Below are 27793 nucleotides of genomic sequence, written 5' to 3'. Positions count from 1 at the left end.
ATGGAAATAAAAGAAAACGACAAAAAAGGGAAACCTCAACAAAGGAAAATCAATGACAGAAGGTGATTAGGGTTTTAGCTATTAAAAAATGAACTTAAAAGAAGTGAAAATTTTAGATCTAGTGCAGAAAACACAAGCACAAGGAAACACATCTCATGAATGACATTCTAGATGTTAAAAGGTCTTATCGGATGGCGAATTTCAGACACGACAAATTCAAGTGATAAACCTAAACGGCGTGTATCTTATATTTTAGAATAAGCGAGGATGAAGATGAGGAGGCTTCCTCACTTCTTACCTCCCCCGGAAACATTGAACTTGAAAAATATGATGTCTCCATCTTGGACCACATATGTCTTCCCTTCTTGCCTATACTTTCCAGCTGCCTGTATTTATATAACATCGATTATAATCAACACTTTCTATACCGAACCTCTTAAAAGACACATAAATGTTGAGGATGTAAAACAAGTCACGTAAAGAAAGTATTTATCTATAACTTGCTTAGAAACACATCGTGAGTGGAAAGTGTAACTTCTCATGTCAGACTTCCTCAATATAAAATTAAGTTGGTCCTCCGCAAGTATTTAAAAAGTAGTTACTACACTACAAAACTGGGGTTCTGCTTGATACAGAGTGAACTTTTGCAGGTATATGAACCAGTGGATAGGTAGGCCACAGAACTTCCAAATGTTTAAACTACTAAATGTTTGCGAAAAATGACAGGATACCAAGTGGTACCGAATTTCCAAATTTTTGCCAGAACATATAAAAGAATGCTGAAAGACATGAAGTTGAGATTGGCGTACCTTCACAGCTGATTCATTGCCAAGCTCCTTTAAATCCTCAAATTTCATTACCTGGAAAGGTGAAGGTTATGCTTGTTAGTCATTATAGTAATCGAGGCACATTGTATGCAACTTTACACAAAATATATGTATTCCAAATCCAGCACAAAATATTATAGATGATATTTATTGTAGATATTTGCTAGTCAAAGGCATCAATAGTTGGGATTCTAGCCCTTGAGCTTGTGTATTTCTGGCAGAGAAAATATATAAAATGATCATAGAAATGATATATTAACACCATGCCCTGTTACTTATAGAGAGAGCTATCGTAAATGAGAAGGTATATATTTCAAGGCCAAAAGCTTTGGAGGGATTAAGAATTCTAATTGATCTTTCGTTTTCATTTGTGCAAAGTCAAATATAAGGATTGCCTTAACTTTTAAAGTGAAAATACTAGACATCTCCACCAAGATCCTGTAAGAGTTGAAGCACTCCTAAGTCCTAACATCCAGGAAATACTACCAGAAAACCAAGCAAGGTCTAAAAGTTTTATCAAGCAAAACTTCAAATATAACGATTCTCCCGCTTTCCCTTTGATTTTTTATAGAGCTCCACCAAATTGAGATTACAAGAAAGGTCATGACTTGTAAGGAGGATGTTTACTGAAATGTAGTTAACATGCTGAAGATGCAGCTTTCAGAATTTCTCTCTAAACGGTGAGATTAATATGGTAACAGATCAATTAATAGGTACCAAAAGTAAAGCCGAAAAGTTTTTGGTGTGAAGGCCATAGCACTATTATATTGTTTTGATGTTTGGTTACGATCAATGAAGATGATTGTTGTCGTTCAAGTTATTTCCTAGATTTCTTTCTCTTATCCACTAATTATGTGAAGTTTTCCATTTCCTTCTCTCCCATGAATTCTAGGTACTTTAATTTATCCATCTATGGTCACTCATCTTTCCTGATTTAGTGGCTGATTCAACCGTGTTCTTGACCTGAATATCCTTTGCAACCCTATATCAATCCCTTTGATTTAGTGGTATTCTAAATGTTTACGTAGGGGTGGTGTAAAAGAAGAAATACCTCGGCACAAATGAACCCCCTCTCAAAATCGGTATGGATGGCACCTGCTGCTTGAGGAGCTTTTGATTGGCGTCTAATCTGCCAGCACTTTACCTGTAAGAACGTAGCTTGTCAAGTCAACATACAAATGGATTATGCTACAAGATATATCCTACAGCAGACCAACTCAAAAACAAACATCCCGCAAGCAACCTACGACAATGACAAGCTAATTTTCAAGTTTCTCTTTCCTACTTACAGAACTTCACCAAGCAGAAAAAAGATATCACCCCCCACATTGTCAATGAGGCAAGTATTTTCCAAACTCGAGACAAACAATTAATTGGAATTATTTAAGTTTAAACTCTAAATATGGTTTAGTGTTTGTTTTTGCCGTATGCTAAATAGGTAGAACAATGCGGGTTTAGAATTCCACTGCTTTGCCTCTTTTTGCACTAGGATTCAGGGGATGATAATCAGTTTTCATGAGAGTTCTACATCATACAATTATTTAGGTTTGCAAGTGAAGGACCATTTCTTATGTGATGGTGGGAAAACATTAAAAAGATGAATGCCAAAAGAAATATCACATGATAGATTAGTATAATTGTTACCTCATCAGGGCCTGCTGTAAAAAAGTAAATGAGATTAATTGCAGCAAATCCAGTCTTTATGATTTTTGAAAGGTTGCTGCAGCCAAACCACCCAAGAAAATTCAAAATAAATTTACAGATGAATACAAACATAGATTCATATGAACTTATCTATGTTATCATTATATTTTGAAAACTATCTATGTTATTTATATTAACATGTCCCTGCAAAGTACAGTAGTACAAGGAATTGGACAGAGACACGAGGTCCTACCATAGAAAAATTTCAGATGTTTTGTTTTGGTCACATTGGTTTGTGCCCATGCGTAACCATCTGCTCGTGCATAGTTTCAAACAGTTTGCTTGAAACTAGGGGTTTAAAGGTCACACCATTTCAGAATTATTCTTTTAGAAGTTATATTCCAGGTTATACTGGTGTGAACCTTAATCTTATGTGGATTGCACAGCCCATAGGAAGACCTTCCATAGCCTGATTATAAGATAACACCTTGTCTTACATAAGGGCTAGGACTTGTGGGTGTGAATGTGTGATCAGTGCCTAGACTAATCAGGCGATGTACTATTGTGAAAGTAGGCTAGTGAGCCTGGGCAGAGCCTAAATCAAGAACTATATGGCTGGTACAGAGACGGCTTTATGCCTACAAAGTACTTCAGTTTGATTCCTTTCAGAGGTCATTCATTCTTATATCGAGTGCTGATTAATTGAGATTGGACTTACCTCTGTAGCTTGTTCTCCTCGCAATACTTGGCAGCTTCATCCTCTGGCATATCTGCTAGAGTCTTCTCCAAAATACAGCTGAAAGGAATTATTGTCTCACCTCCATGCTCTTGGACCCTGAAACGTGTCCAGTCAAATACAAAAATGGAATTTTAGTATTGTGCATGACTGTATGTTAACATATAAGTCCCCAAAGCTACTTTCTTGAACCTGATGATGTTATATATTTATTTCAAGGAACCACAGCTTAAATAAAGCATGACACAGGTAGTTGTTTAATCAACCCAACACATCAAAAGTCAAACTAGTTGTGCAAGTGTGAAGTATGAAGTAATGTAAATATTTGCAGAAGTCAGCAGTTTCACAGAACTACCACGTCACTTCAAAAGACTTTCAAGATAACTTCATCTCAAAATGCATATATTGTCATCCTTGAAACAACCATGCTACCTTCAACAAACAACTTATAAAATAAAGCAAAAGTGCAGTTAACCCATTTTCACATTCGAATCTTACTCAATTTTAAAGTGGTACTTATCCAACTCCAAGAATCACATTTTGTTCTTTTATAGGCACTCAGGCAGACTACAATTGTATTCGAGGACCTGCCCACGCTACCAACATTGTACTATAATTAATTAATTAATGTGAACGAAGAATTTACTAGGCCATGGATTTGGACTTGTATCAATGTCTTCAAGGGCCCGTTTTTAACACTAGAAATGGCCACTCATTGGTGAACATTCCTGGACTTCTTGGATTAAGATGTAACCAAAAAGTCTTCAAATGCTTTTCCTGGTAATTTCAACTGCATAAACAAGCTCAAAAATGTTGGTTGTTACATTTGCAAGTCGAAGAAACGACTGCCAATTTCAATTGATTCAAACGATGTCATGTCAAAACCCTACATTGATTGAATCCACTCAATAAGGATTGAATAGATTCAATTGAGTCAAGTAAGAATCTAAATTGATTCAATTTAATCCAGCAAAGAATCCAAACCCTAAATTGATTCAATTGATGTTGCATGCAAACACTAAAACCCTAAACTGATTGAATCACTCAAGAATCCAAACTCTAGATTGATTCAATTGAATCTTAATATAAGATTTTGGGGGTATTTTTCATCGCAAATTGAATACGGGTAAAACCTTAAAAATGAAGATTTGCGGTTTCTTTCTTCCCTAAATGAAACCTTAAGAAACAATAACATTTAAATTTCTGATAAGAAAAAAATTATTTTCTTTCACAGGAGATGAGGAGAGAATTAATTTCACATCCTAAATTTGCATCACAAAATCACAAACCAAACAGACCATAAAGACGGTAGCATAGAGTACAGCGACATACTTCTATAGTAGATTTTACAGGTATTCTTAATCCATGAAACTAACTAGGTCTCAACAAAATCACCACCTCTCTAATCATATATCAAAGGTGGATGCAGAAATAGCAGACTGTAGAAAATGGTCCATTAAGAGAAAATAACAGGACACAATGAACATACCAAGCATGAATCTTGGGGAGAAATTTGTTCTTCTTTCTTTGATAATCTTTCTCGTTCATATTAACCTGTTTAAGATAGCAACATCAAGCTCGTATAATATATACTAGCTGCTTCAAGGGAACAGAGTTTGGTTTTGTAAGTAAAGAAAACAAAGTCGAGCATTAAAAGATTTTGATTGGTTGTCCAGAATTCTTTTGGCCTGGTACCCATTTTCTTTTGTAAATCCCATTTTTACCTGACCCAGATAATATACAGAGGTCCTAGACATCTTCTGCCAGGCTCCATATTATTCTTTATAGTCTATGCAGTAAATATTAGATAGTAACTGTCTCGATGTTCATACTATAAATTATCAGTGAACCTATGTTTATTATGACTGCATAAAAGTATTCATTGTTTATCAACGACCTACATACCAAGTATACAACAGGCTTGGCTGTAAGCAGTTGCAGGGAGTTCAGTATTTCAATCTCAGAAGCTTTCCAGTCTCCTAAACGAACATCTTTTCCCTCCTGAAGCCATGCTTTAACCTGCAGCACACCATAAAGAGTGTCATATCATATAGCATAAGTTAACTAATAACCAGTACATGAGCAAGAACAAGAAACAAAGTTAAGGATAGAAAACGGGCTGCTGGCTGCATATACATCTTATAAACTAAATCTTCTAAAGAGAGTGAGACTCGTACCTTCTCACAACACTCAAGTTCGATTTTTAACTGCTTGTCGTTGCTCCTCTTCATGCTCTTCTCGAGATCGTCCACTTTCCTCAACATAAACTCGATATCCTATGATTATAAATATAAACACAGGTTGTAAGCCAAGAAACTGATAGCAAGAAAATGAATCTTTACCACTAAATAATGAAAAGGGATACAAAGTCCTATAACAGACTCCCAAAATCAAAGAAAAGTCCTATATGGCCTTTTCTTCAGAAAGTCACAAATTAATCAATGGTTTAGAAGTATATCAGCACGATGTACCTTGAGGCGTAACTCCTCAGAGATAACCTCCAAATCCCTCACAGGATCCACAATATCATCAACATGGATAATGTCTGGATCATCAAATGCCCCTGAAGAGTACATAAACAAAAGTCAGCTTGCTTGTAACTACTTATTTTATTTTCTTAGTGTAAAAGAATAACAAGTTGAACACGACTAAGTGCTGCTAGAGTACTATAGAAACTCAAACGGTTCAGCTCATTCACGGCTTGCTATGTCTAAAACTGCGATTTTTTACTATTTCAGTGACTAACTATCTATGTCAAAAAAGGCGGCAACGGAGATTAGTCCGCAGACCCGGGACTAGGATTAGTCGTATTTACACGGGACTAGTCGCATAATATAAATATATAATTTATTTTGTATATATAATTATATATAGGCATAAATAAATATAAACATTTGGGATCAAATTAAAGCAAATATCAATAAGTTTAGACCAACCAATTTTAAAATCATACTAGATGAAACACTATGAAATCGGTCAAAAAAGACTGAGAAATCAAACCCTAATAACTATATTCTACTTATAAACATGCTTTCAACATTAAAAGACAAAGAAATCAGTCAGAAAAGGACTTTATTGTTTCAAATCAACCTAAAAAGGAACAAAATCAGTCCATTATGAGTATAAAATCACCAAAAATCAGACCCTAAACCCTAAAATCAGTTCATAATGAATATAAAACACTAAAAGTTTAACCTTAACGAGCCAAATCTACTTGTCAACAAGTTCTACAACATTAATGAAGTATAAACAACTAAAACTTAACATTAATTTGTGTTTCTCTAGAAAAAAAATCAACCTATGATTTCTAGAGAGAGAAAGAGTTGTTAGAACTTAGAAGAAAAATGAAGAAGATAGAGAGAAACGTACTAGAAATCAAGTTTGGTAAAGAAGATGACTTCAAAATATTTCAATCGTGTTTCATTGATGTTTAGAGAAGAGAAAATGAGTGAAGGAGCCAAAGCTTGGAACCCTAGATTAGCCTTTCTCGGTTTGGGAAATAGGGAAAAGGAAAAAAACCGACCCTAGTCCCGACTAGTCAACTCGACCCTAGTCCGGCCGAGTCGGGGTTTATTCAAAATTAGTCCTGACTACGGTTTTCAACCCTAGTCGAGTCGCCAAGTGGCGATGGAGGACTAGTCTCAACTTTTTCAACATAGCTAACTATAAGTGATTTAACTAAATCAGTTTTCACAATAGTGCAGAATATTACTAACGAACAAAGGATGAGTTAGAGTAGACAAACAAACTATTACATTTTTCATCGCATTAAGACTCGTCCACCTATCACATATCTCCACTTAATAGTTTGGTTGACATCAATTATAAAACATTTAAGCACATCCTTAAAAAATTCATGAATTCAGCCTTCATATCGTAGTAAGCTGTAAGCTGCAAAAACTTACTTAGCACATGAAAAATTCCATCAACTGCACGAATGTGTGATAAGAAATTATTCCCTAACCCCTGTCCTTCGTGAGCTCCTCGAACAAGTCCAGCTATATCATGGATTTCCAAGAAAGCTGGTACCTGTACAAGATCACAGCATATGATGGTTATTGAACACATTAATATTACTATATCCGAAGCAGCAAGTATGAGAATATACAATCTATTTTCGCTGATTACATATATGAGCATGGGCAACTTAGGTTAGACCGTTAGAGAAAACAGGACCAGGAAACAGCTGGTTCCCGGTGCAGAAACTCATTCTCTGCGAATCCAGATGAAGATAATTTTTGCATATGCTTAGATTGATGACAGCATTAGACCTCTTTTTTAGAAAAAAAAAAAAAAAAAACATAACTTTCTCTCCTTACTTCCTACTCCATTATTTTGTGGATTCCAATCCACATTTCATACCATCTCATGTTTCATCGGATTTTGAAATTTAAGGAAGTATTAGTCAACAGGAGCACCGATCACATATGAAGTGTTTGTTTCCCAACTAAACTATGATTTAAATGGAGCTGTTTTATACTACAAATATTCATAAATCAGAATGGGTGCACATTCTCTGCCACTGATGTATCTAAATTCTAAAGGGTTAACTTGCTCAAACACTAGTATCCTCATCATATCATTCTACACTTAAATATTACAATTACAAGTGAATAAAAAAATAACTTCCAAAATTATATTGGTGCCCTTACAAGAATTACAGAAGACCTAGAAGACCCTTAAGGTATCTCGATTCACATCATCAGGGCTGATTCCAAAAAGGATGACCTAGCCACCACGTGACCACACTCAAGAGGAAATCACAGCACCCTAAAATTCTAAACAGATTCAGTGCCTGATCATGGTCCGCCTTTTATACGGCCCAACATCTTTGTATATTTTCTTTTTTTCCTTTAATTTAATTAAAATCTTCAAAAAGAAAAATTATAATCACTTCCAATTACGTTTGAAAAATTAAAGTAAACAAGGAAAATAGATTAGTACAATTACCCGTGATTCTTACAATGGAAAGAACAATTATAGGAAGTATAATACAGATCAAAAAGTGGTTGCTGGAAAGAAACTGGCAGGTCCAATCTTACTTGGAACACAGATAGCTCTGATATGTGGTATGGGTCGGGTACCGGTATGTGATACGCTATAATGTGAGTATCAAGTACGCTATAATGTGACTATCAAGTACACTAGGGGTATACCTCTTCGGTACGATATTTTTAGTGACGGTTTGTTTCGGACTATTTTTCTACACAACTCATCCTCTCTATGATGCATGCGTAATAGATACGGAACTACTCTCAGACATATTATCTTCATAAAACTTAATATTTAAACTAGTTAACTGCGAAAATTCTTGTAGTTAACTACTAAATTAATTGAGCTTATAAATTTTAAAAAAGAATTTAGGTCGATTACGCTGAAGATTCCGGTATGCGAAATTTGGAGAACTGGATCGCAAATTCATCCAGAAGGCTACATGGGAATCAGGTACGAAGTATGCAAGAGGAGACTGGGTCAACGGAAACTAAGAAAGAGCTTACAAATCTTTACAATATCGTTTATTTAATTTATCAAGAACACCTATAATCATGTGATAGGAGAGAATCGATCAAGACAACTACACACCACTTGGGTAATATAATTTTTATGGAAAGAAAAACACAGAAGCAAGAGACACTATTCTACATAACATGCATTTTCAAAATAAAAGTTGCCCATAGTTTTGAGGAAAGTAACCACACAAACCTCACTCTTTGGCTTGAACGTTTGGCAAAGCCATTCAAACCTCTCATCAGGAATGTTGACTCTGGCCTCATTGGGTTCAATGGTACAAAAGGGAAAGTTCTCAGCAGGTATAGATAACTTTGTAAGGGTGTTAAATAGAGTAGACTTGCCAACATTTGGTAACCCAACCTGCAAATAAAAATGTAAATGATTCAGAATAGAACATAAGCCAACTAAATTGACTACGAGATCGAACTAAATAGACCCAACATACATGGCAACTACTGACAAAGAATAAGAAAAGGGCACAATAAGAATCATAGGATCCTTTAGTGGCTTACCTTAATCCATATAACCAGTAAACACTACTAACACTCTCACATTTACATCATAAATCTCAAGTTCTCAACTCTAATATTTGAGTTTTTGATGCATTCAATGCTTAAAAGAACGTAGCTCTTAATAAACGTTTAGTGATTTTCATCAGTTATAACAATAATTGATTTTTCACTGGAGGGGGGGAAATCAATCACGCAAACCCTACTTCATCGACACTCCTCTTCAGTAAATTTATCAATTAGAAAAATGGCTAATTTATGACTCCAATAACTACGCAAAAGTAATCCGAAGAAAAAGAAAACGAATTAAGTTATCTACAAAAGAACACGCTAATATATCAGATAGAAATGATAGGAAACTGGAAGGAAGAAGAAGATTTGAAGCTTACGATTCCAATCTTCAAATGAGATGAGAAACGACCCATAATGGGTCTTTCAGCTGGTACATCTTTCGATTTAGCACCCTTTGGAGGCATTATTGAAGTTTCTAGGGTTTTTTAAGTTTCTACCGGGATCTCCTGGTTCTTTTGTTTCTAAATAGATAGATAGAGAAAACGAGGAGCGAGAGAGAGAAGATGGCTTGTCTGTCTATCTATATATATTTAACCCTAAAACGAACAATTCCCGCGTCAGCTGAACGCTGCCTCACTTGGTGACTTGTGAGAGTGTAGCTGTGTAAAGTTGCACTAGGGTTTTACACTCCCTTTACACTCGATTATACTGATGTGGAAGTGGAAGTGTGGAACCAAGCTTGGGGTCAAACAGTTTGGAAGAAAAGCAAAACCTACATCCTCCCATTAATTATAATTAATTTTTCATTTTGGTGAAGATTAGAGTGGTGGTGGTATAACGGTGGTGGCGGTAGGGGACACGATCGTGAGGCCACAGTTAAAAGACGATAGTTTTGTATCAATGGTGGTGAAAGTACAGTATCGGTTGGTTGTGGTTCGTATGATAATGTAAGCAGTACTAATGGTGGTGGAAATATGTGGTAGCTGAGGGTGGTGGCATGGTTGTTAAAGTGTGGTGGTTGCTGAAATCTCGTTGTGGTGGAGGTTTTGTTGTGGCGGTAAAAATAAATAAAAACAATTCAACCTTGTAATGTCCATCTTGAATCGATGCAAAGCATAGAAAACTTGAAGGGCAAGATGTTCAACATCCACTTGAACGTTACTACCGGATAATTGATTTAAGGTTATGTTTGATACGTGGGAAAATATTGTGAAAAAACTGATTTCCGAATGAAAGTGGATTTCAACTCTTTGATAGGAACAACGTGTTGGGAAAATAGTGGATTTCCTTCAACCCCAGAAAACCCGACTTCCCGTAAGAAAAAAAAAAAGTTGGAAAATTGAATGAAAATTTTTACAATCTAAAACACTTGAAAAAATCACCATCACACTTGTGCTTGCACTCTCTCTCCTCCCCTCCCCCTCTTTCTCTCATTCTAAATCCACACTGCTCACAGACTCCCCCCTACTTAGTTTCTCCCTCTCGATTTTGGAACTCTTTGTTCCATAATATCATCATCGACCAACACCCCCACCAATTTCATAGGTTATTACTGCCATCTTGCACAGAAGTAGCTACTAGTTTCCTTCAAGTTGAAGAAAGATGAGAACACAAGACAGTTTGAAATATAAGAACATCATCCACACAAACTCAAAAATTCCATCTACTCTTGACCATTCAAATATATAGAGTCGACGAAGTTGGATTCTTGAGCTAGATTTGAATAGAACATCACAGAGAATAAAAGGCTAAAGCAAACCACTAACGTTATTCAGTAGAGCAAACAAAACTTCTGATAATTCTTTTTCAAATTTGATCATGGGAAAAGTTAACGGTAAGATCTCAATAGTGACCAACACCCGCATCCGTAAAGTATTTCCTACCAGCAGCTTTTCTCCTCCATTGTTGAACAAAAACAAAACACCCTGAAATTGGACTCCCTCTCACCTGAATCTAGGATTTGGATAAAACACCCTAAAGTCTCCATTTTGATTTGAGGAAGAAAAGAGAAGAAAAAAAACAATATCAAAGGCATCCATAGAATCCAGTTACTACATCCCTTTCTTAAATTCTTAATCGAACATCTGAATTTGATTTCACATTTGAAAATGACAGTTTTCTTTCCATAAAATCACATTTGATATCACATCTGAATTTGATTTCACATCTGAATTAGTTTTCACACCCAAATGTTTTACCGCGCAACAAGCGCAGCCTAAGGTTTCTCCCCGTGTTTTCTGTCCCTCCGTTCGAAGGAAAGAAACAAGTTTTAATCCCCACAAAGGCACAAACACAGCTAACATAATGAATATACTCGGAGTCTAATTTTACCACACATGTAGCAGAATTGAAAGACACATAAATCAGGAATAGTTTGTCCAAATTTTATTTTTATACACCACAATACCATCAATTTTCCGAGTCTTCAGACAAAATAAGCAAACCCAACAGATGCAGTTGTTCAGGCTCAGCCATGAGTCTTATTACAAATATTGACTAACCGCAAACAAGTATATATATATATATCAGGCTCGGCCATGAGAAAGATTTCTTAGAGTGTTTACATAAAATGGTAGTAAGCTTCAGTTTCAAGAAGTGAGCTTACCTGCAACACTGCAACAGAGCTGCTTCACAGTCTGGAAAGCTTCATCATCAAGGGATACAGCAGACATTCGATTCATTAGAAGATCCTCACTAGCATGGTCGAAGTCTTGCCTTTCCTTGAGCACGAAGTAGCCACTGCACTCCCAAGCAGACAGGGCGCAAGTTGTGGATGCCGATTTCTGCAATTTTGATTCGTCATTCAAACAAAGTCAGAATCAGAAAACCTTTTATGTCAGAATAAAAAAGGAGAAAAGTGAATAAAATGTAAAGCAAGAGTTCGAGTCTAAACCAAACGTTTTCTCAAACCAAATAAACAATACAAAAATCACATCTCCAAGATCCTATGTGGTGTCAGCCGCTCTACCCACCCTTATGGAACCAAGTATACATCATTATCAATAAAAGAGCAGCTTGAAACATTATTCAGAGTTCGACTTCTACAAATGTTTCTATTCAATTTCGCCGGCTCAGATTGTTAATGTTTGTTTGACGCCTTTATGCAGTATTTATGGAGGGATTGTACTTCCAATTTCATTTTACTTTGAATCAATCATTGTCAAATTATACATGAATGTCGTTGAACTAGAGTGGAGTTTTGTGGGCATTAATATTTCGTACAAGTACACAGATGTATATACAAATCTCACGTATACCCATCGAAGTGACTGCGAGTATCTGATACTCGGATACAAGTAACTAGGAGATACGGTGAACACATCAACACAATAAAAAAAAAGGTATATCAGTGTTAGTAGTATGATTATATGATACATTGTTAATCAAATCCCAACCCCCAGCTCTCCTAGGATGCTTCCATTTATTTTCTTGAAAATAGATTTGAATTAATAAAGAAAGGAGAAAAACTGTACAATGGTTTGCCCGAGTTTTATCGAGACGATATCTCACAAAACCCACGCCTCCCAGTTCATTACTACATCCGTAAAAGACGAAAATTTAAATTTTGGGTTAGTTCCAATCCAATTATGGATTATCCCTTTCACGTCTTCTACATCTAGACCAGAGAAACCATTCTCGGATCTAGAAACCATTCTCATTATGGATTATCCCTAGGATGCTTCCATAATAAAGATATCAACTTAGAAACCATTCTCATTTATCAGTTTTACTACGCCATAGCCGCAAAGTCAAAGTAGCTTTGAGAAATTAGTAGATTAAATTAGTACTTCTGAGCAAAGAAGCCATAATCCCTTTCCAGCCTTGTAAAAAATAAGACAGTGGATCTCAATCATGAAATCAACAGACTGAGAAGAGTTACCTGGGGAAATAAGAACATCTTTGTGCCGCAATCAGATATCAGCAAACAAAATGGGATATCCTGGTTCTGTAGGCAGGAACATATTTTCGCAACGACCTCAACCAGCAACTTTAAGTTTCCATTGCCCTTGATTGCAAGAGCTTTAATTGGGTATTCTGCAACCTCAAAAATTTGTATTCCTTTTTTCTGAGAATTACCAAATACAGTCACGATTGGCATGAGCTCCACAGGTAAAGGGTTTGCAAAGTACATCGCCTATAACATAAAGGAAAAAAAAATCAATTTCCGTAGTTTCTTCGTAAGCACATAAGACTAGAATGAAGGTTTGGCATTTGCGGATATAAGAAAAAACACAAGAAAAGTACATCTGCTCTGGTAAGTATCCAGAGTTGGTGACATCATATATAAGACGTTAATGAAATACAGTATCAAAGTGTTACGATTTTCTTTAAAGTTCATTGAGATACTATATAGTCTTCGTGGAGAAGAGAGAGGATAACCACGATGTACAGAAAGATAACATAAACATTTCATAAACCCATCTGCACTGCAAGGAGTGTTGAGGTTGTTGATTTGTTACGACATTAAATAGTAAGCAAGAAGTAGCTGATAGAACAAGAATCAAAGATTAAAGCTTGAGCATTATTCACCTGGAAATATAGATGATTGGTGTCAGATGCATGGGATTCATAGAACACGCGGAAAGAAAAGTTGTTTATTTCCATAGCAACCGTAGTGACCATTTTTAGTACTCTTGCATCCATGAACTGTGGACGACCATAGAAGCCACGTGGTACCAAGAATACATGGCCGTACTCGACAGGATTACCCTGCAAAATATTAACGGATATTTAATAATATCAAATGTGGAGTTGATGAAATAAAATATCGATGTTTGTTTTCTTTCAGTAAATACTACCACATATCTACACAAGAAAAGAGTGGCCAATTCAGCAGCATTAATCATTTACAGGGCGAAAGGTTGATAGAAACCGAATTGGAGCCTCTTAATATTTAATCATTCTTGTGGTTTAAATAGTCTAGGGGAACAAATAAACACATAAAAGATAGAAAGTTTTAATCTTAGCCAAAATTGGCCTTTTAACCACTTTCTTTTTTGTAGTATTTGATTGACCCTGTTTGTCATAAGAAACAGTATTAAGTGTAGGTATCCAATTTACGATAGAGTTCTCAAATTTACACTGATAATAAAAATCAAGCTGGCATCACTAGGCGCTGTGGTTGAATGAATGAGCTCAGGAATTGCTTTCTCTCCATTAGCAACACTTAAAAGTAGCTCATGCATTTGGATTTTCACACAGCTAGGCCTGAAACTTTCCCATTGCTGAATAACTTTTTTCTTCTCAATTTCATGAGGAAAGCTCATACTCCATTCTTCATTCAACTGACAAACAAGCTTTCTCCTTTCACCAACTATCTGCATAAAGGAAACATGCAAATTTGAGATTCTAAAGTAAATATCAAGAGCAGAGCTTATTTCCTACTTGACGACAGAAACCTAAGAAGCTATTACAACTTTAAGACCCAAAAGGGGTACCTTTATTTCACATGTTGTCACATCGTATCTTAGAAGCCCTTTCCAAGCTCGGTCTTCCCACTACAAAATAACAATAGCGCGTAAGAATATATTTTCTAACTAACTTCATGAGATGCAAGATAAGTGGTGTACGGTGTACCTGAGCAAGGAGAAGAGAATCCAGCAAACTTTGCTCCTCAGCGGCGAAGCAAGACATATCATGGGCACCATCGTCCAAGGCAGAATGGTTACTAACCCGATAGAGAGGAACTTCGAAACCTGAAATATTTTGCAATTACAAAAATCAATGGCAATTACGACACTATTTTATGCATTTTTTATGCAGTAGAAGGAGCGTTTCATGATTTCATCTATAAATTTATCGTTGTTAAGAAAAATTGTAAGGACATTTACAACCTCGATCCTACACTTTTTACCTGATTAGCAATGATAAGTTATGCACTATGGCATAATACCCCACAGGGAAGTAAAGGAAAGGCTCAGATTAGACAGTTTTAGCAAACCTTGCAAGTGTAGATAGCGGCACATAGACTGTTCAGAAGCAGCACCATACTTCAACGAGCAACAATCATCTTCAAAAGGATTGACTATCCCCATGCTTATAAGAAGAGTTGGAAGTCCAATATTAAATTTTAGATTCACCTTTGAAAAATAAATATTGAGTTCTTTCAGCAACCACCACCAGCAAGGAACGTTAAATCTGCTGGATGCCCGCCTGCAGAGGGTAGGGCACCCCGACCGCCGTGAAATGAAGGGGATGCAATCAAAAACTTAGGACAAGCTTGGCAACATTGTTTCTCCCTTCTAACGTCGACACGTGCTTCTCCTCTTAGAGCCGTGATGAAGTTGTAGAAGCCAGCCCGACTAGGACCAGCAGCAGCTTTTCTCTTGCTGCAAATAATCTTTCCTACCCAGAAATTTATAACTAACTCCAACAAAATTGGAAACAAATTCTTTCAATCTCTCCTAAATCACCAAATAAACTTCACTAGATGAAAGAATACCAAAATCTTTCCTTCGATCTGCATCAAATAACTTCATTCATTCACTAACCAAAATCTCCAATGATAGAGCTGAACAAATCCTATAAACTCTATAGTAACCCTAATTATTAAGAGCAATTCTAACTATAAAATTAGGAGAATAACATAAATTCAAGAAGGAATAACAAAATTAACCGTAAGAAAGTTCAAATTAAACTTAAACAAGTAATCAAAGTAACCACACAAAATATCCCCAATTGAAACGCAATTGACGTTGACAAAATAAGTTAAATTAACTTTTCAACATGAAATACTTATTTAGGACATCAGATTCTTCAAATTTCTTCAAGATCAGTAAAATGGAAACCCTAATTTAATCGAGAGCGAAGAAGAAGAAGAGATATTATTACCTTGGATTTTGTTGTGGGTAGAAGAAAATATTCCTGATCGCCTACTGGCGGGATTTTCTTCTCTTCTTTATAATGGGCCAGATTGCAAAACCTAGCTATTTGGCCACGTGTACTAGAGATAAATGGGTGATAATTGATGAAAAGAAAAGGATGACTCTCCAATCTATATCTTGGGAGGAACTTGTTGACTTGATGAGATGTCTGTTTGACTTCTGAAATAGGTCCTGATTCGATGAACATGAATGAGCTCGGATGACATGAGTTTCACCTCTATTTTGTACTCATTTGTACAAGATTAGGATCCATGTTAGTTGTGACATTTTCCCATGTATAATATCGTTTAGAAAATTATACACAATTTCTTCGTATTACCTTCCACCACTTCTGCCTGGTGACCACCACTTTCTATTATTTTTTCATTCTCTCTCTCGTCCTTCTTCTCTTTGTCTTTCCTTGTTCCCCTTTCTCTCCTCTCTCCCTTTACGGTGAAAGGGATAGGAACCCTTTCGTCAGTATTCCTTCTGGCAAAATCACACGAGGAGTTGTTAGGCGAACCTTCTTCTCTTTGTCTTTCCTTGTTCCCCTTTCTCTCCTCTCTCCCTTTCCGGTGAAAGGGATATGAACCCTTTCGTCAGTATTCCTTCTGGCAAAATCACACGAGGAGTTGTTAGGCGAACCTTCGTCTAGTAAAATCACATGAAGATATCATCGTCTCCATCTAGTCTTACCAGATGACGTATTGACATTCTGCTGAAAGGGTTCCCATCCTCTTCCTCAGACAAAATGAATATTCAGTGATAGGGGGTGGGGTGGGTGCATGGGGGTTCCAAGAAATAAAGAGCACACACAATTTATACCATGTATCTTTTACCCACTGTCTCGCCCTTAATAAAATGTTATCCATGAGGAAAATATTGGAGTGTGTCTAACACGCCAAAATAGAATGTAATTATTAACACAAACGAAGTTCTCAATTTTTAACCGCGAAAGCAGAAAATCACATGGTTAGAATGTCGACATGTGGCGACACTGAAAATTTAGGCTTCAAACATCTAAGTGAACGAGGAACCGGCTAAAGAGTGAGGGGTCAAACATGTATTCTTTTCCCACTACTATCTTATAAATAACCTAGGCGTCAAACTTTCTCCACCTCACGTGTTTTCTCTGGCAAAAAGTCGTCGCTTCTTCTCCTCCTCCTCTTATATCCGACAAAAGGGAAGAAGCTTCTTTGTCGGAGGTATGGATTTTAGAAGGAGAACAAAGAGAAGAAGAAGAAAAGAAGAAGAAGCAAGAATCAAAGAAGAAACAGAACACACCAATATCTGTGTGAAGTTTCTTAAAGCGAAATATTATCAAGATAGGGAACTAAATCAATCTCGCACAAACAACTGTTCGGGCATTTGGAAAACATTAACAAAGCATGTGCCAAACATCGAATCGCACACCAGATGGGAAGTAGGAAACGGAACAAGGATAAACATATGGGAGCATCAGTGGATACCAGGATACAAAAAACTTGGGCAACCAACACAAGAGACAACAATACAATGGGTACACCAACTAATAGACGAACAAAACCAATGGAACACTACTCAATTAGCTCAGTTGTTCACCACAGATATAATCAACTGCATCCTAATTATCCCAATAACAGAAGGGCAAGACATACCTCACTGGGAAGGAACAACAACAGGGAAATACAATGTATCTTCTATGTACAATTACATTTGCCAAAACAGATCAATGGAGAACATAGATGAAACAATATGGAAGAGCATTTGGAATTCAAAAACTCATCCAAGAGTCCAGTTGTTTACGTGGAAGCTAGCACATGATATAATTCCTTTCAGAACAGTGATATGCAAATACATGGATATCCAAAAAATCCAATGCCCACTATGCAATATCGATCAGGAAAGCAGAACTCACATGATATTTCATTGTCAGGTAATTCACAGGATCATGTTTGCTCTACCCTATACAATCAGGTATGAGACACTACCAACTACATCATTCGCAGAATGGTATCATGAAATACAGACTCAATCAGCAAAATCAGGTCAGCAAAACCCTAGTTTCATGGATATAATCTTCATAACATTATGGTTTATATGGAAGGTACGATGCGAAATAGTGTTCCAAAGGCAGAAACTGAACATTACATCTCTCATACAAAGAATCTTGGCGTTCATTCAAATTATCCAAACTCAGAGCACGCCAAATATGAGCAAACAACAGGTTAAAGACCAATGGAAACCACCACCTGCAAACTATATTAAGATATACTTCGATGTCTCCTTTACAAACGTTATGAAGCAAGAAGCTATAGGATACGCAGCATATAACTCTTCAGGAGATTGCCTCGTCAGAAACGCTCAAGTACTGAGAATAAGAACAGTGGACGAAGGAAAAGCTAGAGCAGCGCTCGCTGGAATCCAATGGGCAAGGGAGAGAAACCTCACCAAAGTCATTTTAGAAGGAGACTCAAAGAAAATTATAGAAGCTCTGAAAGGAAGAAACTCAGAACACCATTGGACAGCGAAGTTTCCAATAGACCAATTGATGAACAGTCGAAAATATTTTCACGAGTTGCAATTTAACCTCATAGGAAGACATGCAAACAAAAGAACGGATAGGTTAGTTAAATTAGCTAGGAAAACAGGTCAATCTATCCATGTGGATGAGATACATCCTGATAATCATCAAGTTGTAATGAACATTAATGTTATTTAATAGATTGATGATTACCTCAAAAAAAAAATATCAAAGAAGAAAAATATAATAAAAGGAAAAATTTGGTTGAAGGTCACCAATCGTAGATTACCTACCGATCGACGACCATCCGTTGGAGAAGACATGTTAGATGGAGAGAGGGAGACATGGGATAGAGGTGAGATGTGATGAAGTGGAGGAAAGAAAAATAGATGATGTAGCTTTTAATGTTTTAAAATTTTTTGTGAATTAATTTCATTTAGGCCTATGAGGATATTTTCGAAAAAAATTATTTTTTGTCTTTGGCGACCAAATCGAACTACCAGACATTTATAGGGGTCAAAGTAGCAAGTTAGTCACAAATCTGGGGCTAAGATGATGCGGTGGTAATTAAGACACCGACTTAGATGAAAGTTACTTTTTGATGACAGTTAGGAGAACAATACCTCGTGAGTGTATCTTCTCACACTAACATACCCTTTGATAGTTAAGGGTTTGTGTATTGGAGTAGATTTTTAGTGTGCTCTGGTCTTCTATGCCATATTACTATATTCAAGTTATTCTAGAGCTTTGGTCGATTGAGCTTGTTTTAGCAGATCATCTCTGCTCCAGACTACAGATCAGGTCAAGGACCAGGCGAGGTAAGTCTTAGCTCGGATGCACCATCATGTGCCTTAAGGCAAGACAAGACTCAATTGCGCAAGGTGTCAAGCTGACTTCTGCAGATCTACTGTACTGTTTTAAGACCCATAACAAAATTCTAGCCAGAGTTGACATGGTTTCTTTTATTGACTTATCTATAAGTCGGACTAAGGCTCAAGGCGCCAAAAAACTCGTGGCGACCTCCTATGTCAGGCTCAGGTCGCAAGGCTCTGTCCGTCTGATAACTTTAGCGATGGTTGCCATGTGTGCACTTCGGTCGATTCATTGACTTCTTGACTCGGTTAAAACTGACCAATATTTGGCTTATAAGAATTATGTTGTTGTTATTTTTTCCTTTACGTATTTTAAATATTATTTGGGTCACATAGCGAATGCAAGAAAAAACACCGCTGAGATTCTTTAACCAATTCATTAACTTTAAATGACTCAGATGGATTTAATTATAAAAGAATCTTGAAGTTATGCCGCGAGTTATTTATTTTATGGGAGAGATTTACTAGAGAGAGACATGTGAGATTTGTGGTATTTATTTTAGTGTTGCATATATACACAAGAGATAGGTTTTGTCTTGATAGCAATTGAGAAGTAATGAAGGTTAAATGTTTTCTTGAAATTGTTTCGAAATTTCTATTTTCATGGGATTTGAGCTACACTATGTTGTATAACGAGGATAAATGGTTTTGTATTTTGTATATAATGTAATGTATTGTAATATCTTCAGCTTCAATTAGAATCTTCAACTAGATCGTGAAAAATAAAATAGATACTAAAATAAATCATATCTTTGATAATAGTGGATGCTTTTGACATTGGTGCTTAAATCTCAATCAATGATCCCGAAACTTAAAAGATGTAATCTTATTTTCTCCCGTAGTTGTCAAAATTTAGATTTAATATAATTGTGTTTTGTGGAAAGATTTTAACTTAACATGATTGTGTTCTGTGGGAAATTTTATTTGTAAGAAGGATTCAACTCTATTGAGATAGTAAAAAATGGAAAACTAGTCATTGATAATAAATTTTTTAAAAATAAAGGCAATTGCAATCATTTCGGGAGATCTCTTTTTTTTTTATGAGAATTTCCGGAAATCTCTTATAAAATTTACAAGCAATTTAGAATTAAAGAGTTTTTTTTATCATGTGCTCCAACATAAGACATAATACTATTTCCTTTTTACTTGCCTGCTTAAAGTCATTACCATAACTACACAATTTGAAATATTGATATTTAAAAATAGAAAGAATTTATCACTTAATATTTGTCTTTAAAACATATGACAGGAAAATCTTAAAACTAAACATTATATAAGTTTTATTATTTTAGAAAATCATATGAAGTACATTCAAGAGTGCGAGACATGTCAAAAAGCCAAAAACCCTAAAACCATCAAGTTCGATAGATTTTACGAACCATAGATACCATAGATTTGAAAAGTTACTCAAATTCTAAATCGGATTTTGAAATATTTTTTTTTAATTTCATTCAATACATCCCATTTGTTTGCATTACTGACTTGGATTGATTTTAAGTACATCTGAGTCGAACCATTTTCTATGAAGCTTATTAGAAGAATCAAATTGGAACAATAAAAAAAGAAAAGAAAAACAAACAGAGCCTAAGTCCTACCCGCAGTTTTGCCCGAACCCGACAATGAAAACACCAGCTTCTACCACCGTTCTACCCTTTGTCTTAAATCTCTCTCAATTATTTCCCTCCAAATTTTGGTCCGAGAAAAATCTCTGAAATTCTAAATCCTCTCAAACCTAAAAACTACAAAGATCAGAGAGAGAGAGGATAGAGAGAGAAAGAATGGCAAAAGACGAGTTAGAATTCAAGAGTGAGATCGAAGAAAGATTGATCAACGAAGAGTACAAAATATGGAAGAAAAATACACCATTTTTATACGATCTAGTACTTACCCATGCTCTTGAATGGCCTTCTTTGACCGTACAATGGCTTCCAGACAGAGAAGAACCTCCTGGGAAAGATTACTCCGTTCAAAAATTGATTATTGGAACTCATACTTCTGAAAATGAACCTAATTATTTGATGTTAGCACAAATTCAGTTGCCTTTGGAAGATGCTGAAAATGATGCTCGTCAATATGATGAAGATCGTGGTGAGATCGGTGGATATGGATGTTCTAATGCAAAGGTATCATTTTTTGATCAAAATTCCAGTTTTTTTTGTTTTTTCTCTTTCGATTTGGGGCACTGGGTTGTTTAGGTTTAGGGTTTGATTTCGTCTCTCTTGGAAATTTGTGAAACTTTTTTCTCTTTCTTTATGGGGTTAGCTTGATTTTTCTGGGGAAATTCTCTTGTTGATTTTTCCGGTTAATTAGACAGTATGAAAATGTAAGTTGAATTACTCATTGGGTTAGGGGATTTCCTCTTTTCTGTTTCCAAGGAGATTCATGTGGTTTCTCTGGTTTAGGGGTTTTTCTGCTTTAATTGGGTGTTACTAACGAGTGGAAGACGCTATTTTTTTGAGCACCTCATTTTGTTTGGTTTACTTTCATGAGATTTTAAGTTGCCAAGTTTCAATAATTTGGAGGAGAGTATCTAATGGTTATTGAAGGAGTTTTTTCTTGTCTTGATTTTTTTCGTCCAAATTGGGTGTTAGTACTATTGAAAAAAGGCATATTTTTTGCTTGTGGGTTTATGGGATTTTAGGGTTTGAATTTTTCCATGTTCATTTTGTATGTGAAAGAGACTAAGAATCCACTGATGCACAATGAAGATTGATCTCTGCGACTCCAAACTGAGGAGTTGGCATGAAATTAACAAATTTGGGACCCTATCTTGGTTAATATCTAGAGATTGGTTTACTTCGAGGATTTGTTTCTTTATAGTTCATATTAGGGTTTTGCCTCTGCTTTTTGTTATGTTATGGGGGAAGGAATGGGGACACATTGAGACGCCTTCATGATGCGAGGACTCGAGGAGTGGGGAAGTCATTACGAAAGGGATTATCCGTTTTCTATTTTTCTACTCTGATTGTTCTTGTTCACAATCTTTGCCTTACGCCCTATTAACAAGAAAGAAGAGGAATGTGCACAAATTAAATGATTGTTATTAAACGAATGGGAACTCTTATCCATCTAGCAATGTTCTGTTCTGGACAGCGTGAAAAATTTGTAGCAAAATACTTACTGCAAGTATCGGGGACAAAATTTGTGTTTAATCTTCAGTTTCCTTATAGCTGTAAAAGCTTTTGTTCTTACTGCCTCAGTTCAGTGTCTTGATGTAACACAAGTCTCAATATCAGTCATATTGTCCCTGATATGAGCACGACCCAGACCCACTGGCCTAGTTTCACATGGTACAAACTCTTTCTTTGGCATGTGTCTGATCTAAACTCTAGACCACCCGAGGCTTCTCCACCTGACCAATATAAGCGCCAGCCCCCCACACCCCCCCCCCCCCCACCCCCAAAAAAAATGCAGCCGGTATGCAAGACTAGGTGTTCTGTAATTACTCAAGTCTGGACGGGCTTCCTAAGCAATGCGGGACTAAGTGCCTTGCAAATGAAACTTCATTTTACATATCTATCTCTCTACTGTTTTAGGACGAATCTAAAGCTCATTCTACTTAAGTTGGAAAGGAAACTTCCTGTTTTCAGTTAAAACTGTGTTGTTTGATTTCCAAAAGCGAAGGGAAAGCATACCGTTTTGGTGATGAACGCTAAAATATCAAACATTCACCTAGAACTATTAATTATAAACAAAACCATTTTATAAATATCGACAAATATTTATGTAAGCATGATAATACCTTGTTGTGCATATCATTTTGATACATTTGGTTAGTTGATATTATATCATTATCTTGGCCTATGAAACTAGATTTGTTGATTTTCTTTATGCTATGATTTTTTTTTTTATATTGTTACTTTGGCTTTTATTTGTAGATACAAGTAATTCAACAAATTCGTCATGAGGGAGAGGTCAACAGAGCTCGCTATATGCCCCAAAATCCTTTTATCATTGCAACAAAGACAGTAAGTGCAGAAGTATGTGTTTTTGATTATAGTAAACATCCATCAAAGCCTCCTATAGATGGTCCATGCAACCCGGATTTGAGGTTGAGGGGTCACAATAGTGAAGGATATGGACTTTCTTGGAGTCAGTTCAAGCACGGTCATCTAATAAGTGGTTCTGATGATGCTCAAATCTGCCTATGGGATATCAATGCAACTCCTAAGAATAAAGTTCTTGAGCCCCAACAGATTTTCAAGGTAGGATTTATATTGGTTAAGTAGTTCGTTTATATGTTGATTTGATCCGAGCATTCCCTTTCCTCTAGTTGGCATAGGTACGCCTTCTTTTACGTAGTAAGAAAACCACCATTTTTTTTCTTCAATATGAAGAAGATATCTTTATGGTTTTACGTACAAACTACTAACAGATCGTTATCTTTAAGTATTGATTCTGCTGTGAATTCTTTGGTATCAGAGCCATGAAGGAGTTGTTGAAGACGTTGCTTGGCATCTGAGGCATGAATATCTCTTTGGTTCGGTTGGAGATGATCAACGCCTGCTTATATGGGATCTTCGTTCATCTGCTAACAAGCCAATCGATTCTGTGGTTGCTCATCAAAGCGAGGTGAGATTCAAGATTAAAAGACTTCAAACTTGTGCCCATAAATCTACCTGAATCTCGTTCTGTTTGCAATTGCTTTCTCTCAAGGAGTTCATATATTAGATTTCCTCGGAGCTTGTCATCAGTGTGACAGATGAAATGGATTGTACTAGAAGAGAATTGAGTTGAAGAGTTACATTTGTCTCTTGCTCGAAGTTTTTCGAAAGACACTGATTTTTTGTTCAGTTTTGGGATACTCTTGCTACCTAACTTGGGGTTCGAGCTAGTGTTTGCAATGGAAGTAAAATATACCCTACTAAAGCCTATGTAACGAGGATACTCCTTTGTCAGTATTTTTTCTCGAGTCAGGAGCGAATTCTTGGAGCCTCGGTCCCTCGGACGCTGTCAGATACTTGCAGTCACGGGAAAATACGTTTGGATTTTTATATTTACAATCTTGGCTATAGAGTCTATTTGCAGAAAATGATATTAGGACATGAACTATAAATTGTAAGTGAAAACAATAAAATAGCTATCCACCAATGGCCTTTTTAAGTGACGACTTGCGCGTACAATATTCATTTTGATGAAATGAAGATTTGTTATAGGTTAAGGGTTTTGCTGACATTCTGTTTTACATGTAAACATTAAATCTCGTTGAAGTTATAAAAGTTATGCGACTAGCTGATTCAGTGTTGCTATCATCTTTTGATTATAGGTGAACTGCTTGGCCTTCAATCCGTTCAATGAGTGGATTGTTGCTACAGGTTCGACTGACAAGACTATTAAGCTATTTGACCTTCGCAGATTCAGTGATCCTCTCCACACCTTGATCTGCCACAAGTAAGCACTTTCATCAGTTTATGATATTTACTTGTTCTCCCTTTTCCTTTATAGTTTGTCAATATGATCACTAAAGAATTGCACTTTTGTGGCCCTGGACTCTGGACCATAACAGGGACGAGGTTGTTCAAATTGGATGGAACCCAAAGAATGAGACGATATTGGCTTCTTGTTGTCTTAGTAGAAGAGTGATGATCTGGGATCTCAGCAGGTACTTGCTTGAATTGTCCTGTTGCTTAATTTTCCAAATGTCGCGATCGAGGGGCACTTATTGGTTTAAATAATGATTTGGTCCTTTTACTTTGAACATGATAAGGTTCTTTTGTCACTCGATAGATGTGATGTTTGAGAGATGCAGACTCTGAATTACTACGATAAAATAGTAAAAGTGAACGAAAGTTTTTCAATACAAAAGTAAAGACTCAATAAGGGAAGCCATGTTTCGTCAAAATTGGATGCTGAAACCACACTTCTTAGGATTCCGAACATTTCTTAAACTCAATTGACATCTATATTAACAAGCTTGGCTTCGAATTTGGCTTCAACTTCTATTTATACCAAAAGTTGGGGCTGTAATTTTAGGTGATAATACAAAACTATCATAAGAAGTGGATAATGATCTGAGTCAAATATACTTCGAAAACCTACGAAAAACCAAGTGCAGAACTGCTGATGTTGAAAGTTATAATCCTTGGGTTGCTCGTGTTAAATGGTATATCTTTTTTTGATAACTAAGCATATTATTTGCGTATTTCTCTGTTTTCCCTTTCGATTATCAATATATCCACCTTAAATTGATCTTTCTGTTTAACCCGTGTTTGAAAACGAATTTCACAATGAACAAACAGAGTAGAGATCTTAGTATCTACATTTATATTATCCAAGGTTTTAAAAAACTGCCGTATCATACGCCTCGAGGCGCGCATCGAGGCGAGGCGGTCCTGTGGCGCCTCAAGGCGTACGTTTTTTTAGGTCAGAAAAAAAAGGCATTAGTTTTAGTCATCTTCTTCTACTTTTCTTGTTGGTTCATGACTTGCTGCTACAAGTCAGACTCTCTACTTCTTTAGTCATTTTCCATCTCTTCTACTTTTTGGCAAGTGTTTCTCTCTCTACAATTTTGAGTCCGTGACTTCTACTTTTACTGCTATTAGCATGCTACTGCTGCTAGCCTGCTACGTGTGCCATCTTCCATCTCTTCTTCTACTTTTACAATGAATACTTTCTAGTTTTACTATTTTCAAGTTTTAATATATTTTATGGTACAAAAACTTATTATAATATATTTTTACATAGTTGATGTCATTATCAGCCAATTTCTTTTTTCGTATTTTACGCATCGAGGCGTGCCTCGAGGCACCGCCTCGCCTTGTGAGAGCAAACCGCCTCAAGGCGTAAAATCGTATTTTCAAACCTTGATATTATCAGCTAGTTCAGTGCATGTTTTGTAATCTACTCAGAGTTCCGAGATACCGATCTTAGGGTCATCTCTTCATTTCCGTGTTTTCTATCTTGTTCAGACTTCTACATGGAGACGAGAAGATGCCACTTTGTGATCAGAGACGGTTGCTCGTTAAGCCCCCACTGATCACATTGGTGCAATCTTGTCGAGTTATTCAAACTGTGTTATATCTGGTCAATCAGAATGACTCTTAACTTCTTGTTGCAGGATTGGTGAAGAACAAACACCTGAGGAGGCAAAGGATGGTCCACCAGAGCTTCTCTTCGTTCATGGAGGACACACGAATAAAATCTCAGATATCTCATGGAATCCTTGTGAAGATTGGGTTCTTGCTAGTGTAGCAGAAGATAACATACTTCAAATCTGGCAGATGGCGGAAAACATCTACCATACTGAAGACGACCTACTCGGTGAGGAAAATTCTTCATAATCCTACTTATCCTCTATATACCGGTGTAAAACTGAAAGATGAGAGAGGAAAAAACGAAACAAAAGCAAGACCCGAGTTGGGTAATTTATATCTTTATTGTTGTACTCGAACTATGTGTTTTTCGTGTACCTTTTCTGACGGGTTTTATGGTTTAATACATCGAAAACTCTTTATTATTTTGTTATGAAATAATTTGAATTAATTGAAGAGGAGATAAAATTATATACAGTAATACAGAGGGACACCCCATATAAACAAAGGTGTCCCAATCTTCAACCATGTCTGTAAAAGTTTTATGCTTGGCCCATTGATAATACTCTCAGAGCTCCAATGATAAATGTGGCATTTTGAATCCAAGAGTATTGTACCTATAATCCCACATTGACCTTTTTCTCACTAAAGATAATATTGTTTATTGCCTTCCTAATAGCCCATACCATTTCAACAAAAAAATAAATAAATAATAGCCCATACCACTCACTGCCTTTAGAATCAATTCTAGCAATTGATTTCTACCTTTGTTCCCTTTGATAATATTGTTACTACTTGATCTACTCTAACCAAAGAGATTGTAAGTGATTTATTGGAGTCTTCTCCCTACTTTGAACTTAGCTACAACAAAACAAACAAACAAAGAGTTGGATTTGAGTGAATTCTACTCCTCAGTCTTGTTCGGTCTTGTTCGGTCTTGTTCGAATCGGTGGTGAAGTCTTCTCACCAAAAAGTCTTTGTACCCAAAAGAATTTTATATTTTTCAAATACGGCCGCCTGCGTTAAACATAATTAAAAATTTGAGGACGTTTTTTTTTTATATTCTCCAATGGCCCAACCCATGATACTATTATTACTTTTATTTTTTGTAATTTGTGCTCAATCTAGTCCCTAGCCCACAAGTTGAAGGGAAAATTAGTGCACATGTGCAAGCCTACAACTGCACCATTTTTTTTTCAAAATTCGACTACGATCTACGTCAGTCGTTACAAAGCATTGATATATCATGAAGATATAATAAACACAATAACCGCTTAATTTTAAA

At 36.2% G+C, this 27793-nt stretch overlaps 4 protein-coding genes across 8 annotated transcripts; 2 read left to right on the top strand and 2 right to left on the bottom strand.

Moving 5' to 3' along the window:
• Positions 1-53: 53 nt before the first annotated feature.
• On the bottom strand, positions 54-10044 carry LOC147542028 (GTP binding protein). Its single transcript, XM_086672796.1, has 12 exons — positions 9617-10044; positions 8911-9078; positions 7113-7236; positions 5679-5770; positions 5385-5483; positions 5113-5226; positions 4697-4761; positions 3190-3306; positions 2472-2547; positions 1879-1971; positions 810-860; positions 54-386 (listed from the first exon to the last, which is right to left on the bottom strand). Exons 1-12 carry the CDS (start codon positions 9701-9703, stop codon positions 288-290), a joined length of 1185 nt encoding a protein of 394 aa, XP_086528922.1. The 5' UTR covers positions 9704-10044; the 3' UTR covers positions 54-287.
• A 1568-nt stretch (positions 10045-11612) lies between these two features.
• LOC147542027 (GDP-L-galactose phosphorylase 1-like) lies at positions 11613-16528 on the bottom strand. Of its 4 annotated transcripts, none has more exons than XR_015239616.1 (8): positions 16071-16170; positions 15181-15699; positions 14817-14935; positions 14678-14737; positions 14321-14557; positions 13770-13949; positions 12920-13374; positions 11613-12653 (listed from the first exon to the last, which is right to left on the bottom strand). XR_015239616.1 is itself a non-coding variant. In XM_086672794.1 (8 exons), exons 2-8 carry the CDS (start codon positions 15272-15274, stop codon positions 11828-11830), a joined length of 1140 nt encoding a protein of 379 aa, XP_086528920.1. In that variant the 5' UTR covers positions 15275-15699; positions 16071-16528; the 3' UTR covers positions 11613-11827. The 4 variants fall into 4 exon arrangements, 2 of the variants coding, with proteins under 2 accessions (XP_086528920.1, XP_086528921.1); XR_015239617.1 differs by having other exon boundaries at positions 15975-16073; XM_086672794.1 differs by having other exon boundaries at positions 11613-12022; positions 13120-13374; positions 16071-16528.
• Positions 16529-17813: 1285 nt separating this feature from the next.
• Positions 17814-18803, top strand: LOC147542026 (uncharacterized). Its single transcript, XM_086632624.1, has one exon. It carries the CDS (start codon positions 17814-17816, stop codon positions 18801-18803), a length of 990 nt encoding a protein of 329 aa, XP_086488750.1.
• Positions 18804-20287: 1484 nt separating this feature from the next.
• LOC147542025 (histone-binding protein MSI1-like) lies at positions 20288-26933 on the top strand. Of its 2 annotated transcripts, none has more exons than XM_086672793.1 (6): positions 20288-21600; positions 23356-23682; positions 23900-24049; positions 24744-24868; positions 24984-25079; positions 26535-26933. In XM_086672793.1, the coding sequence occupies exons 1-6, from the start codon at positions 21256-21258 to the stop codon at positions 26755-26757; spliced, it is 1266 nt and encodes a 421-aa protein (XP_086528919.1). In that variant the 5' UTR covers positions 20288-21255; the 3' UTR covers positions 26758-26933. The 2 variants fall into 2 exon arrangements, 1 of the variants encoding a protein (XP_086528919.1); XR_015239615.1 differs by having other exon boundaries at positions 20883-21600; positions 24984-25753; positions 26294-26933.
• Positions 26934-27793: the final 860 nt, after the last annotated feature.

This window comes from Eschscholzia californica, unplaced genomic scaffold (assembly GCF_041429995.1).
Source record: "Eschscholzia californica isolate CP2 unplaced genomic scaffold, dmEscCali1.0.p SCAF_4, whole genome shotgun sequence".
Classification (NCBI taxonomy): domain Eukaryota; kingdom Viridiplantae; phylum Streptophyta; class Magnoliopsida; order Ranunculales; family Papaveraceae; genus Eschscholzia; species Eschscholzia californica.
This window is presented reverse-complemented; position numbering and strand designations above follow the sequence as displayed.

Coding starts and splice junctions, on each gene's coding strand:
- LOC147542028 (XM_086672796.1), bottom strand. CDS start 9,703: ATGCCTCCAAAGGGTGCTAAATCGAAAGATGTACCAGCTGAAAGACCC. Junction 9,079..9,616: donor CTCATTTGAAGATTGGAATC/GTAAGCTTCAAA, acceptor TTTTATTTGCAG/GTTGGGTTACCAAATGTTGG. Junction 2,548..3,189: donor GAGGAGAACAAGCTACAGAG/GTAAGTCCAATC, acceptor GTTTGGCTGCAG/CAACCTTTCAAAAATCATAA.
- LOC147542027 (XM_086672794.1), bottom strand. CDS start 15,274: ATGGGGATAGTCAATCCTTTTGAAGATGATTGTTGCTCGTTGAAGTAT. Junction 14,558..14,677: donor TGACAACATGTGAAATAAAG/GTACCCCTTTTG, acceptor TCCTTTATGCAG/ATAGTTGGTGAAAGGAGAAA. Junction 12,023..13,119: donor AGATGTTCTTATTTCCCCAG/GTAACTCTTCTC, acceptor TCAAAATTGCAG/AAATCGGCATCCACAACTTG.
- LOC147542026 (XM_086632624.1), top strand. CDS start 17,814: ATGGAGAACATAGATGAAACAATATGGAAGAGCATTTGGAATTCAAAA.
- LOC147542025 (XM_086672793.1), top strand. CDS start 21,256: ATGGCAAAAGACGAGTTAGAATTCAAGAGTGAGATCGAAGAAAGATTG. Junction 21,601..23,355: donor ATGGATGTTCTAATGCAAAG/GTATCATTTTTT, acceptor TTTTATTTGTAG/ATACAAGTAATTCAACAAAT. Junction 24,869..24,983: donor CACACCTTGATCTGCCACAA/GTAAGCACTTTC, acceptor GGACCATAACAG/GGACGAGGTTGTTCAAATTG.